This window comes from Sarcophilus harrisii, chromosome 3 (assembly GCF_902635505.1).
Source record: "Sarcophilus harrisii chromosome 3, mSarHar1.11, whole genome shotgun sequence".
NCBI classification, from domain to species: domain Eukaryota; kingdom Metazoa; phylum Chordata; class Mammalia; order Dasyuromorphia; family Dasyuridae; genus Sarcophilus; species Sarcophilus harrisii.
Window position 1 is genome coordinate 555,292,473 of NC_045428.1, and position 13,610 is coordinate 555,306,082.

General features: G+C 57.4%; 1 protein-coding gene across 2 annotated transcripts; it reads right to left on the minus strand.

The window, feature by feature from the left end:
• Nucleotides 1–1,097: 1,097 nt before the first annotated feature.
• TMEM222 (transmembrane protein 222) lies at nt 1,098–12,129 on the minus strand. Of its 2 annotated transcripts, none has more exons than XM_031962497.1 (6): nt 11,343–12,129; nt 8,149–8,233; nt 6,346–6,377; nt 5,383–5,479; nt 5,172–5,302; nt 1,098–3,714 (listed from the first exon to the last, which is right to left on the minus strand). In XM_031962497.1, exons 1-6 carry the CDS (start codon nt 11,546–11,548, stop codon nt 3,627–3,629), a joined length of 639 nt encoding a protein of 212 aa, XP_031818357.1. In that variant the 5' UTR covers nt 11,549–12,129; the 3' UTR covers nt 1,098–3,626. The 2 variants fall into 2 exon arrangements, with proteins under 2 accessions (XP_031818357.1, XP_031818358.1); XM_031962498.1 differs by lacking the exon at nt 11,343–12,129 and adding an exon at nt 10,075–10,783.
• Between the last annotated feature and the right edge of the window lie 1,481 nt (nt 12,130–13,610).

Sequence of the window (13,610 nt, forward strand, 5' to 3'; positions counted from 1 at the left end):
GCCCAGTCTGGACTCAGGAAAACTCATCTTTTTGAATTCAAATTCACCCTCAGTCACGTCCTAGCTATGTAACCCTGGGAACGCCCCTTAACCCTGTTTGCCTCAGTTTCCGCATCTGTCACATTAACTGAAGAAGGAAATGGTAAGCCACTCTTGGATCTCTGCCAGGAAAACCCCAAATGGAGTCATGAAGAGCCAGACTACACAAATTTTTCCCCCCTGAGGCAATTGGGGTTAAGCGACTTGCCCAGGGTCACACAGCTAGGAAGAGTTGTGTCTGAGGTCACCTTCGAACTCAGGTTCTGGTATTTGAACTTTTGGTATTTAAACCTATTTGAACTTCAGGGCTGGTTCTCTATCCACTGCAGCACCTAACTGCTCCCACAAAATTATTCTTAAGAAATCCTCCACCCCACAGTGAACCCTCATTTATTTCCCTTTAACTTTTCCTCTCCTCCCAGAACATAAATCAGAATAAATCTGATCCTTCTCCCCTGGAACAACGTTCCAAATATTTTACAGCAGGGATCACATCCCTCAGGACACCATGTCTTCTCCAGGCTAAATATCCCAGGTGCTTCTGATCAATCGTCTCCTGGGCTTGTCCCCCAGTACTGTTGCCCTCCTTCCAACATGCTTAAACTCGCTAATGCCCTCACTTTCCATCCCATGGGGCACTATTCCTCCTCCTCTGGACTATTTCAACAGTTTCCTCACCATTTCTGCTAGAGCTCACCTCCTTCAATCCCTCTGTACACAACGGGGAGTAACTAATCCTCCTTAAACACAGGGCCGGTTAATCACTTCCTGGTTGATGGCAGCCTGTTACTATAAATTAACCATAACATTTTAAGGGACAAAGGGACCCAGACCACTCCCAGACATACACACACCTCCCCCCCACCCCCACCCCTCAACCACTCTAGGATTAGTTTCTGTTCACATAATTCCAGTGATGGGGAGCTTCCTGCTTTGTAAGGCAGCTGGCTCATGGATTCTTAGAACTTATTACTGGAGGAGACCGCAAAGGTCACCTGGTCCAATCCCTCCGTTTTCCGGATGAGGGAACTGTGTCGGCGAGAAATGAAGTAATTGACTCAAGGTCAGTGAGGTATATTTTCAAGTGAATTGACAATTTAAATAGAGTTGAGCTCATCGCTAGCTCTAACCTGCTTTTCTGGCCTCTGGCTCCAGCCAAACTAGCTGCGACATGTCCTCGAGTAGTCCGCCCGACATTCTCCTGCCTCCCCCATTCTGCTCTCCCTGGGATCCCGGATGCCCTCCCCTTCACCTTTACTCACCTAGATCACAGCCTCCATCCAGCCATAAGATCCAGCTAAGGTACCTACTCCCCTCCTCCTGAAGGCCCACAGGCAACATGTAGATATTATGATGTACTTCCCTGTGGCTTGTGGGCCCAGAGGAGGCTGACAGCCCCAGGGAGCAGGGGGCAGGTAGGGCCTAATTGGCCAGATCCTTGGCTGATTGAGCACCTTTGGGGTGTACCAGGCCAGAATGCTCAGTCCCGCACCAAACCCGAGGTGTGATCTTGCTCCCCATGCTGTTTCAGGGTGCTAGTGCAGCCCCTCCAATCCCTTAGGCCCCACTGGGAATCCCCTAGCCCCGCCAGGATCCTATCAGGACTTGCGGGGACCACTTCTGGAGCCCACCTTTTGGGAGAATGTTGACTGTGCACAAGGCAGCCAGGACAGTAAGGAAGATGCTCTCAAAGCAAATATCTGGTTGAGGGCCACTCCTGGAAGAGACTTGAGGGGACCATGACAGCTATCTTTAAGGATTCAAAGGGGTTTCACACCCAAGAGTAAGCTTGGGGGCTCCTAAAGGAAGGATTGAGAGGGGCTGAGCTGTCTTTGCCACAGTATGGGGAGCTCCCTTCCTCCCATTTCCAGCAGCCCCTTCCGAGTTGTCTGGGCCACTGGGAGGTGACAGGACTAGGCCTGGGTCCCACAGCCAGGACGGTCAGCTTGTGTGTCGAGTCCAGTTCGTCCAGCTCAAGGCCCTATCTGGCTTGGGGCTCAACAAAAGGGATCTAAGTGGGGAGGGCCGAATTCAGGAGGTAACAAACTCCCTGGTGTGGGAGTCTTCCAGCAGAGGTCAGAGGACCCCTGGGCAGAGATGTTACAGAGAAGATTCAGTCATCGACTTGGGAACACAAGCCGCAGCCTTTACCAGGAGCCAAGGCTCCTTCCTTCCTCAGACTGTACTTTAGCCCCAGTCAGGGCTGGACTAGGAGCATATATCATGGGGGTGTTTTGGGGGGGACATCCTGTTTTTAAGAACGAGTGCAAGGTGCCCCAGGAGTCTTTTGCAAGCCTCACCCATCCAGGCCTCTGGCTCATCTAGGAAAGCAGGGCTCAGGCTCCTGAGGAACCTTGGAGAGATCCAGGGGTTGTGGGCTTGGGAGCAAGGAAGGGCAAAAGACTGGGCAAACTAGAGTCAAGGCTCTTTATTGGCCCTGCCTGGTGAGCCCCCTTTCCTTCTGAGGGTCAGGGACACAGCAGGCTAGATCTGCTTGGCAGGGGACTGGAGGGGCCAGGCCCCAATCACATAACATGAAAAGGGGGAACTAGACTTAGAGGTGCCCCAGGAAGTGCCCCAGAGCACCCCTTCGAGGAGAGGCTCAGGGCTGGTCAGTGTGGCACTGGACGTAGTGATCCATATCCCTTTGGAGTTCCCACTGTGGTTCGGTCCTCCCGCCCTCACACCGGGGTTACTGGAAGAACTATATGCCTGCACAAGTGGGGCTTCCTGCTTGGGCCAGGAATTGCTGACCCGTCTCCCTCCATGGTGGAACAGACAGGGGAGAAGTAGGGGCAGCCAACCATCTTCTGCCCTAAACTAGAGGGCAAGGCCCTGAGCAAGGGGAGGGACCTGAGCAGGGCTCATGCCTCTGGGGAGGGGGTGAAGGCGGGCACCTGCTGCCCCCCTTCTGGGCAATCGTAGCAGTTATTAGTCCAACCCTCCCAATTCATTACCTATTCCTGGCAGAGAAGGGGAACCAGAGATTAGTTTGGAGGGGACCAGGGCACCTCCCCCTTGGGGTCTGACCCACTGCCTTTGCTGGGGCATCTTGGCTAACTCTGGGCCTTGGCTAAGCTAGAGTGACTGAATCTGTGCCAGACCCTCTGTCCCTCCCCAGACAGGGATGAGAAGGAAAGGCCTGGGGAGCCTGGGACAGGGGCAGAGGCGGGCTGGGCCAGGCGACAGGGCTCAGTGGGAATGGGAGGGAAGGGGAGGGAAGGATTCTGGCCTCGGGAGGAGAGCCAGCCCCCTTCCCTGACAGACCCCACAAGGTAAGGACCCCACAGCTGCTCCACCTGGGGGGAGGGAGAAGACGAAGGGCCCTGGCTGGGTTGAAACAGGACTAGGAGGCCGTGGCCCCTTCCAGGGTCAGCATCTGTCCCGAGTTTTGGCTGCTAAGGACCCTGGCTCCAGGCTCACGGGCAGCTCTGCTACTTTTGGGAGGGAGGAGTATCTGCGACCAAAGGAGGCGGGCATCTCGGCCCTGCGTCGCTCTGGGACAGCGGGGCAGGGAGAGTGTGCGCCAGCCTGCCCTCCTTCCGGCCAGGGCCTCCAGACTCCCGGCACAGCTGGGGCTGCAGCCATCACCGCAGGTTGAAGATGAAGGCAGTGGTGACAATGATGCCCAAGAGGAGGACAAAGGGGAGCCAGGTCTTCACAAACGCCCCAACACTGTGGGAGAGATGGGGAAGGGAACAAGAATGAGCGAGCAGGGGGGGCCCAGGCCCCCATCTTGGGCTCCTGCCGAGTCCCCTCAGCCTGCGATGAAGGCCGATCGCAGTATGGGTGTTGGACGAACGAGACTCCCTGAGCCCCCACTCACTCACAACTGCCCCACGCTAGCCTGCCCGGAGTCTGAGGACTGCCCTGGGCTCTAGCTTCCCCAGGCAGGGCCGGTATGCACAGGGCCTGAGCTGCCAGGGGGGAATTCAGCAGAGTGGGCTGGGGTATGGAATAGGACCCAGGTCCTGGCCCCAGGGTGAGCCAGGGAGAAGCAAAGGCCCTCGGTGGGCCTTCAGCCTCCTGCTGTCGTGACTGGGGGCTCTGACAAGGGTCCCCAACAAAGACACCGGGAAGCTGACAGCCCAGGAATGGGGAGCGGCAAGGGCACGGGCGTGTGTGACTGTGCTCAGGGCTGGCTGGGCCGGGTGTAGAGGGAGGGCCTGTGTCTTAGGTTTCCCCAGTAGTGGGAACAAGGCTAGGCTTGCAAAGGCTGACATTCATGGGGAGCCCCACCTTCTCCCTGCCCAGTACTCTCCCCCAGATCCCAACGCCAGGGGGCAGGGACGGCCCCTGGGCTCCCTCAGAGACCATCAGAGGCATCATCCGAGTGGATCTGGCTCTGCCAGCCTCCCACCTCCCGGGGCAGTTCCAGGAGCCGAGTGAGTCCGGTCTCTGCCCTCTGGCCTGGGCCTGACTCTGGACAAGGTCCTTGCTCTCCCTGACCCCCCCGGGCCAGAGAGCACTTTCATTGGTGGTGAGGGGCCGTACAGGGGGGAGCTCTCGCCCTCAGGACTGCCCTGTGCAGCCATCCCCTGGGCTCCCTGGCTGCTCCTGCTCCCATCTCTAAGGCCCCCACAGAGCTCCAGGCTCGCAGACAGCCAAATAAGCCCCCTCTGGGCTGCCTCCGGGAGGCGCCACCTTGGGAGCACTTCTGGGAGCCTGGAAATCCTGGGGCGCTAACTACTCCCTTGTCCAGTCAGGCCCAGACTAGGGAGGGCAGGAGCAGGGTTCACACCCAGTTCTGGAACTGCCCCGGGAGGCAGGAGGCCGGCAGAGGCCAGATCCATGGATGGATGAGGGGTCTGATGGTCTCTGAGGGAGGCTGGGGCCATCCCTGGCCTCCGAGCTTGGACAGCACCCCCTGGTGTCGGCACGGGGAGAGCACCCGCCCCCTGACACAGCCCAGAGAAGAGAAGACGAGTGCCCCAGTTTTCTTGACAAGGACCCAGAGAGGAAGTGATTTCCCGAGGTCATTCAGCCAATCTCAATGACACTAATGGCTGGCCATAGCTCCCTGCAGCAGACCAGAGCTGAGGGCAGAAGCAGCCGCAGAGGCTCCCCCTCTGCCCTGCACTGGGCGGCCTTCTCCCTGGGGGGGAGGAGGGGGGGCAGAGGCCTGGTCTCACCTGACATACTTCCCGTAGATCAGGCAGAAAAAGCAGACTTTCACCATGTTCCAGTGGGAGCTGTTGTTGTAGCGCATCAGGTTCAGGGCCAGGGCCACGTGGGAGTGACAATTGTCACAGCAGAGGTTATGCTGCAGGAGGGAGGGGCAGAGGGTGAGGGGTGGCCCTGGGGACTTGGGGAGCCCGGCCGCCCCCGCTCCCACCCACCTACCATGCGATGTTTATATTCCTCCGAGGCCTCATGGACCGCCGTGTCCCAGGCATTGGGCCGGCCGGCGTGCACTTTGGAGGGGTCCAGCTTCCAGTACCTGCGGGGAGAAGGACCCTTGGGGTTCCAGCATCTCCGAGGCTGCCCAGGCAGTCAGTCACCCTGTCCAGCCCTAGGCTGGCACTGCCAGCGGGTCTGAGAGAGTAGATCCCTGCCTTCACCTGCCCCTCCAAAGGCCAGTATGAATCAGGGCAGACCCAAGGCCATGATCTTGGCCTGAAGGGGAGAGACAGTGACCTAGAGCCCCTGCCCACTCTTTATGACTAGAGCTGGGCGGGGGACGCATCCTCCTCTCTCCTGAAGAGCCCCAGATCCTCTATTCTAAGTCCATAGTTTGTCCCAATAAGCTTTCAAAGCAACGATAGCTTTACTTGGGGGCAGTAAGCCGCCCTGGGCCCTGGCAGCAGGGGAAGGACACAAGCCTATGGCTTCCTCTGTCAGGAATGGGGCCCTATCTGTGGCTAGGAGGGCATTTGCACTGGATCAACCACAAGGGAGGTTGGCAATGGAGACATGAAGCCGCAAACACAAATCCCCCGGGGCCCTGAAGCTGTTCTGGTCCCCTCTGGGCAGCTCCTCTCTGCCGTGGGTCCCAGGCTCCCCTGGGAGCTCTGAGAGCGAAGCCCCCTCGGCCCGCTGGCCTCTTGTACCCACTTCTAGCCAGTTTTGTGAGTCCCTTCCTCTCAGACTTAAAGCCATGGGGAGAAAGCGCCTCCTCTGATGAATAAGGGAGGTGAAGGTTGTCTCAGGGAGCGAGCTCCAGGCCTCTGGCATGGTGGCGAGGGGGCCGCAGGTCCCTGCCGCTGAGACTGCCCCGCTCTGGGAAGCCGGCGCACTCTGGGCCCACTTCCCTGCTGGGGCACGTGGGGCTCGCCCAGCCTCCAAGCTACATTTTTAATAACTTACTTCACAGGCTTTCCAAAGGCCATATTGTCTTCCTGTGGGGAGAGAAAAGAAAATCTTGTGTTCAAATGTCACATATGGCCAAGAGGGAACAAACAACAGCTCACGTTCTGGCCTGTGGATCAGCCCCAGGACTGCAGGGCTAGGTGCATAAGGGGAAAGGAAGAAATCCCCCAGGACAAATGGGGCCCATGGACACTGAATGCACCATAGTTCCCTAAGTCACCTAACACTGTCACTGACTGTAGAAAGAGTATAAAGACAGGAGGGGTGGCCTAGGCCTCCTAACTTGGAGAGCAGAGCTGAGGGAAGGAGGGGAAGGCGGCCCACTATCCCCTCCTCCCAAGGAAAGGAGAAGGAGGCTGGGGTCCCGGGGACAAGGAGGCTAGAGTGGAGAATGCCTGCAAGGAGCAGCAGCTAGGGGAACTCCTCTGTAATGCATGGCAGAAGACTCAAGGACAAAAGCCCTCTTGGGCCCTGGGAGAAGCCATCTTGAGGTTTGATTTTTTTTCCCCTGGCCTTGTCTTTGTTGGCAGCAAAAATCCTTCCAAAATTCAAAGATGGGTGTTACTGGGAGAGAAATTCTAGCTGAAAAAGGAGAACACCTTTCTGATGGTGGAATGTTCTGTCCTGCAAAGCGGTGAGCCTCCATTCCTGGGAGCGTCTGGGTAGACACAGATGGGAACCTGCTGGGGGGCCTGCAGAGGAAGCTTTTTGCAAAATACACAAAGTACTAGATAAATCTGAGCTCTCTTCTAGGTCTAAGAGGGGGGATCCTGTCACTCTGGCCAGTGACTGCAGGCTAGATCTCTGGGGGGAGTGAGGGGGGGCCCATGGAATAGTAAAAATGAAAGCATTTTTAAGAGTGCTAAAGAAGGAAGGAAGAGGAGACTGGTATCTAGTGTCCCCAAGAGAAAAAAAAGGGTGTCCGTGTGAACTCCCAAAATTTAGAGACCAGTTTCTAGAGAGGCAAAGATGTCCTGGGAGGGGTCCCTAGCACCACATATGGCCACCGACACCATCACTCTATGGCTGAGCCATTCCTTGGCTGCTGGGGGAACTGCTGAGGAAGGAGGACAAGGCTCTCTCCCAGACCACTCCCATGCCCATTCCCTCACCACTGCCCGACTGAAGCTGCCTGGCTGCTAGGGCCAAGGGCCAATGTATATGATGCCATATGATTTTCATAATTAACTAGGCCCATGCTGGTAAGTGTGCCTCCCCCTGGTGAGAGGTAAGACCATCACCCTCAGGAGCCCTGAGACTCCTGTTCTTTTGGACACACACTAGTCTTCTTCTCCTACCTGCATCTAAATGGTGATTCTCTAAGTTCCCTACAATACCCACCACTCCATGATCTTATCACTTCCATTTTTCAGTGAGACATGAGGGAGCAATTACCTAGAACTCTAAATCTGTAAGTGGGGAAGGGCAGGGAAGGGCAGGGAGAGATCATTATGTGGTCCAGATATACTTAACACTTTTCTCCACACCTTCATCTAATATTTGCAATCAAATGCCCTGTAAGTGACTTTTCATGCTTTCCTGTCCTGCCTTTGCAAGCTCTGCTGTGAAGGGAGCCCTAAGGGGATGGAATCCACTGCTCAGAGAAACGTGGGTCCAGAGAAGAGAAACGAAAGAGCTGCTGAAATGACCACTGGCTACCCTGACTCCCTGGATGGCGCCAGGAGGGGGATAATGGAGTGGAAAGAAACAGGGCTTGCTAACTGCAGGTTCATCTTTGTGACATGAAGCAAGCACAGAGATCAGCTGATTTAGAAGGGGATGGAGGTCTGGGGAACTCACCGAGACATAGTAGGGGCCTGCGAAGTCCCGAATGATGCCCGTGGAAGTACAGATGCCCATATGGCCAATGATGGGGAAAACCCATCTGCAAGACAAAAGTACAGTTCAATTCAACAGACCTTCATTAAGGGCCCATGGGGTATGGGACATGGTGTTGGGACTAGAGAGACAGGGTCAAAGGCATATGATCTTCCAAGAGCACCCCCTGTGCGGGGTGGGGAGATGCAGTGTGTCTGCAGAGAGCAACATACAAGGTGCAGTGAAGGGGAAGAGTGGACCAGCCACAAAAGGGAGTGGGGGAAAGCTTCCAGCAGGATGAGGTACCAGTGCTGGGCCTGAAAGGGCAGGAGGAAGATCATGGGACGGGCTCTTTAAAGATCTCTTAGCTTATCTCTCCTCTCCACTATCAGAACAAGGAGGGACACGAGGTATGGGAAAGAGCAATAAATGCAACCCAGAGCCACACAGATTCCAGTCCTGGCCCCACCTAGCTGTGGGATCTTAGAAGTCACTTCCCCAAGAGTGTTTCTTATCTGTAAAACGAGGGCACTACTTGTGCTCTCTAATCCACCAGCCTCTGGTGGGGAACCATCTCTGATGTGCCGCCAGGCCTTGGCCAAGTGCTAGGGACTGAAAGGCAAAGGGAACAGTCCCTGCCCTAAAGGGGAAGGCAACGTGTGTGCCCCTAACTATATGGAGAAGACGCCGGGAGTCTGGGGAAGGAAGCTGGAGATGGGGAAGGCTGCCCAAGAGGGGGAAGGGAGGAGATGAATTCTGGAGCTGGGGCAGCCAGCGTGCAGGCACAGAAACAAGAAAGGCAGCGCCCTGGGGGGGGCGGGGGGGGAGTAGCAAAAGGGCCATGGCCCTGTGGGAGGCCGCGCCACGAGCGTCAGAGGAGCCGGTGGGCAAGATGAGCAGAGCAGAGCGCGATGGTTGTGCCCATAGGTGAGGCAGGAGCAAGGCAGAGGAAGGGCCGTGCTGCAGAGAACTCCCGGGGGTGGGGGGCTCGCACAGGGACTTGAGGCCACGCCGAGCTCTCTCTTAAGGACTGTACAATCGCCTGCAGACGGGGAGACCTGGCCCAGGACAGACCAGCCTGGCGTGCCCGAGAAGGTGCGCTCGAGGACGAAGGAGCAAACCGGGCCAGAACATGCAGAATTGGAGACTTCACCCCCAAGTGTTCCCAGGGACTGTGGCCGAGCGCTCCCAGCTCCTGGGCCACAGCAGCTGCTTGCTCTGACACCGGGGTGTTGTTTGGTCCTCTTCCAGAACCAACCAGCAGGCCGCTGGGGGGCGCCCCAGAGCACCGAGCTGGGCCTGGGGTCCTAGTCCTCTTCAGTACAATCCAGCTTCAGCCCCTTCCCAGCTGTGTGACCCTGGGCCAGTCACTACCCTGTGTGCCTCCATTTCCTTGTCTGTAAAAACAAGCTGGAGCAGGAAGTGGCCCAGCACTGCCGTATTTCTGCCAAGAAAGCCCCTAGTGGGGATGGCAGAGGGTGGGACAGGGCTGGGAAAGTGAGCACCAAAGAGTGATGCAGGGGGCGGCTTCAGAAGGGGCCAGGAGGGAGAAAGGCCTGGGGGGCGGCTGCAGTGATCCAGAAGAGAGGTGATGAGGCTGGGGGGGGCTGGGCGAGAGGTGACGCAGAGAGAGAAGACAAGATCCGTGCAGGGGAGTAGATGAGCCCGGGCTGGGGCCTAGGGAAGTGAGAGGCCGCTTGTGCCCTTGAGAGCACTGGCAAGGGCTGCTGGGAGCAGGGGTGGGCTGCTCTGAACCTGCGGGAACATGCTGAGATGATGCAGGAGGCTGTTCACACTGGGGGCCCAAAGCCCCAGAGAGCGGATTTGGTCCCGATCCACGGGAGCCATGACTGTGGGCTTTAAAGCCCTCCGACCCTGAGCTATTACTCCCGAGGCTGTTTCCCTTACCTCATTCCCTTGCCCAAACACCTCCTATGGCTTCCCTTCCCTGCATTCAGGAAGGCCCAAACACTCTGGGCCTTGCAGGCCTCGGGTCCCCTTCCAGGCCGCTCCTCTGGCCATCCACCTTTGTGAGGGGGCATTCCCAGGGAGCCATCCCACCCCTAGCATCCATGCCCTGCCGCGTGGGGGAATCTCGGTTAGAGCAACCTCTAGAGACAGGCCGGACGAGGATGCTGAGGGTCCCTGGCCGGGCCCGGCCCCAGGGCCAGCTCATCTGGCTCCTGGGGCAGGAAGCAGGCCCCGCCTCAGGCTGGGGAGCTGGAAAGGCCCAAAGCCCCCTCCCGCTCTGGGAAGCAAGGGGATGGGGACAGAGGTCCCCAAAGAGCTGCGGTGCCCACGAGCCTTCTCCCCCGGGAGGGTGGCGGGGGCAGAGGCGCCTTCCTGTGTCCAGGCTGGGATCCTCCCCAGGGCAGGGAAGCTCTAAATGGGGACGGGGCCACAGACCCCAGCGCCGGGGCAGAGAGGAAAGAGCGCTCTGCTCCGAAGGCGGGCCCGGAGACAGGAGCGGGAGCCGGGGTGGTCCCTCAGTCCCCTCCCCCCCACGCCGTTTCGCAGGGAAGCCAGGGCCCCGGGCACCAGGACCCCATTTCAGTCAGGACTTTCCAAAGTCACCCAGCCCCTGAGCGCCGCCCACCGCCGCTTTCTCCAGTCCCACCGAGGAGGGCGGCCCGGGCAAGGGTGGGGGCACAGAAGGCCCGGGACCGCCCTCCTTCAGGGACTGGGGGGCGGAGCCGCGGACGCTTGGAGACTCCGGGGTCAGAGGTAGGAAGGGGACCCCAGAAGGGCGGGGCTGCTGGGGAGCAGCGCGGGGGGAGGGGAGGCACGGCTGAAGCTCGGAGGGCGGGGGAAGGGGTGGGAGCAAAGGGCGGAGCTCTGAGAACGGACGGGAGGGGGGGGCGGCGCCGGGCTCGCGGAACGCGCAAGGGGCGGGGCCATCTTCACACCAGAGAGCTAGCAGGGGCGGAGCTGTTACGTGGGGGGCGGGGAACGGGCGCACGAGCTTCTCCAAGGCAAAGCTTTCACCGAGGGCTAGTCTGGCGGAGGCGGAGCTGGAAGAGCTGGAGAGGGCGGGGCCAGGCTCGTGAGGCGCGCAGGGACTAGCAACGGGGCCGGGTCAGTGACGGGGGCGGGGCCGACAGCTCTCACTCCGCACTCGGGAGGCTGAGCCGGAATACAGCTGGGGGGCGGGGAGGGAGGATCTGAGGGCTACTCACGTGAGCAGGGGAATGGGCGTCCACACCACGCAGTAGGGGAAGCGACTCCGCTCCACGTCCATGCCCGCGACCCCGCTGCTGCCGCCGGCGCCGCTTCCACGGAACTGCTTCCTCGCCGCTCCGTCGGCCGCCTCCACTTCCGCCATCCCCTGAGGGGGCATTGGTGGCAGCAGGAGGGAGCATCCTTCCGCTTCCGCCTCTGCCATGGCTCTCGCCACCTCCGGCCGCGGGAGCCGTTCTGCTTGCGTCACTTCCGGGAGATGATGTGCCCTTCTTCCCCGTCCCCCCCTTCCCCCGGAACAGGAGCCTCGCCTCCTGGGGCCTACGCCAGACCTCCTCTCCCCGTGCGGTCTCCGCCGAGGATCCTGCGGAGGAGAAGGAACGCGGAGCGCACGGCAGCGAGACGGGGCAGCAGGAGAACAAGCTCCGCTCTCCGCGCGGCTCCCTATTGCTTCTGGGGCGGAATCGGCCTCCTCTTGGGCAGCCGGGCTGGGCTAGGCCAGGGCTCCGGCCTGCGCGTCTGAGACCTCGTCATTTCCTTCCTCCCAGCCCGAGGCCGCGCCGTGGTTAGGGCCGGGCCTGCAGGCCGGAAGCCCCGAGCTTGCCCGCCTTCCCCGGGCGGTGGGCCGGCCAAGCGCGAGCTGCCCGTCCTGCCCCTCGGCTGCCGCCCGCGGTAGGCCTCGGACAGCCTTGTCTCCTCCGCGGCAAGGCCCCTGGGCTTGTGTGTTCAATAAATGGCTATTGGTCGGCTCCCGGGCTGCCCAGAAGGCGTTCTCTCCTTTGCCTTTCGGAATTGTTTTCGCAATCCTGCGTTACTACTGAGTATGTGCCCGGCACTGCGCGGGCAAAAGCAGGAGTGAGAGGTCCTCGCCCCTACGGAGCTTACGTTCTCGGGAAAGGGAGACAATAAGAACAGAGATAAGGTGGAGAAAATCCCCGAACCGTTCTGGGTCCTCACTGCTTCCGAGCAGCCCTACCTAACCTCCCCCTCCCACTGCGGCTCTTGTAAACCTTCCCATCCTTCCTCCTCCCCCCCACACGGAGAATTTTGCCGCCTGTTTTACAGAAAACATTCGCGCCATTTGCTGGGAACTCCCTCATCCTCCTCTGTCACTCAGGTGCCTTCTGCCGCTCCTCCCTCCCTCCGGCTCACTTGAAGTGGCTTGGTTGTCAATTTTAGTAGCTACTGGAATTTATCGGGTAGGGAAATGATGCGGTCAGATCTAAGCTTAAGAATAAATTACTTAGAACTTGTGGAAGATGGACTGAAGCAAGGAGGGATTTGAGACAAAAAGACCAATTAGGAGGCCCTTGAAATCGTTTAGATGACCCTGAGCTAAGGGAGTAGTTATGGGAATAGAGTAGAAAGCTAATTCCCAAATTCTAGACCAAGAGATCTTTCCGAATTGCTCCTTCCCCTCAGTTCCTCATTTCTCCTCAGCCCGCAAGTCCAAAATCATTTTTAAAACAGTTTTCTGGATGCAGGTGGCATTTTCCATCCAAAGTTTGTTGGGATTGCCTTGGATCACCAAATTACTGAGAAAATCTAAGTCTATCATAGTTGATCAATCCACAATCTTGCTGTTCCTGTGCACAGTGTTCTCCTGGTTCTGTTCATTTAATTTAGTATCAATTCATGTCAGCCTTTCCAAGCTTTTCCGAAAGCATCCTCATTTCTTATAGAACAGTAATATTCTATTACATTCATATACCTAAATTTGCTCAGCATTTCTCAGTGGGATCTACTTAAAAAGTCATTTTCCAATTCTTTGCCACCACAAAAAGAGCTGCCACAAACATTTTTGCACAGTGGGACCTTTTCCCTTTTTTATGATCTTTTTGGAATACAGACCCAGTAATGGCACTGCAGGGTCAAAGGTATGCATAGTTTGATAGCCCTTTGAGCATAGTTCCAATTTTCTCTCCAGAATGGTTGGATCCGTTCACAACTCCACCAACAATGCATCAGTGTCCCAATTTTCCCATATCCCCTCCAACATTAGTCCTTGTCTTTTCCTGTCATCTTAGCCAATCTGAGAGGTGTCTAGTGGTATCTCAGAGTTGTCTTAATTTGTGCAAAACCTTTTTTATTTAATGTACTTAAAACGTCTCATTTTATATTTCATAATGTTCTCTATTTCTTGTTTGGTCATAAATTCCTCCTTTCTCCAAAGAACTGATGATAAACTATCCCTTACTCTCCTAATTTGCTTATAGTATCTCCCTTTATGTCTAAGTCATGTACCCATTTTGACTTTATCTTGGTAT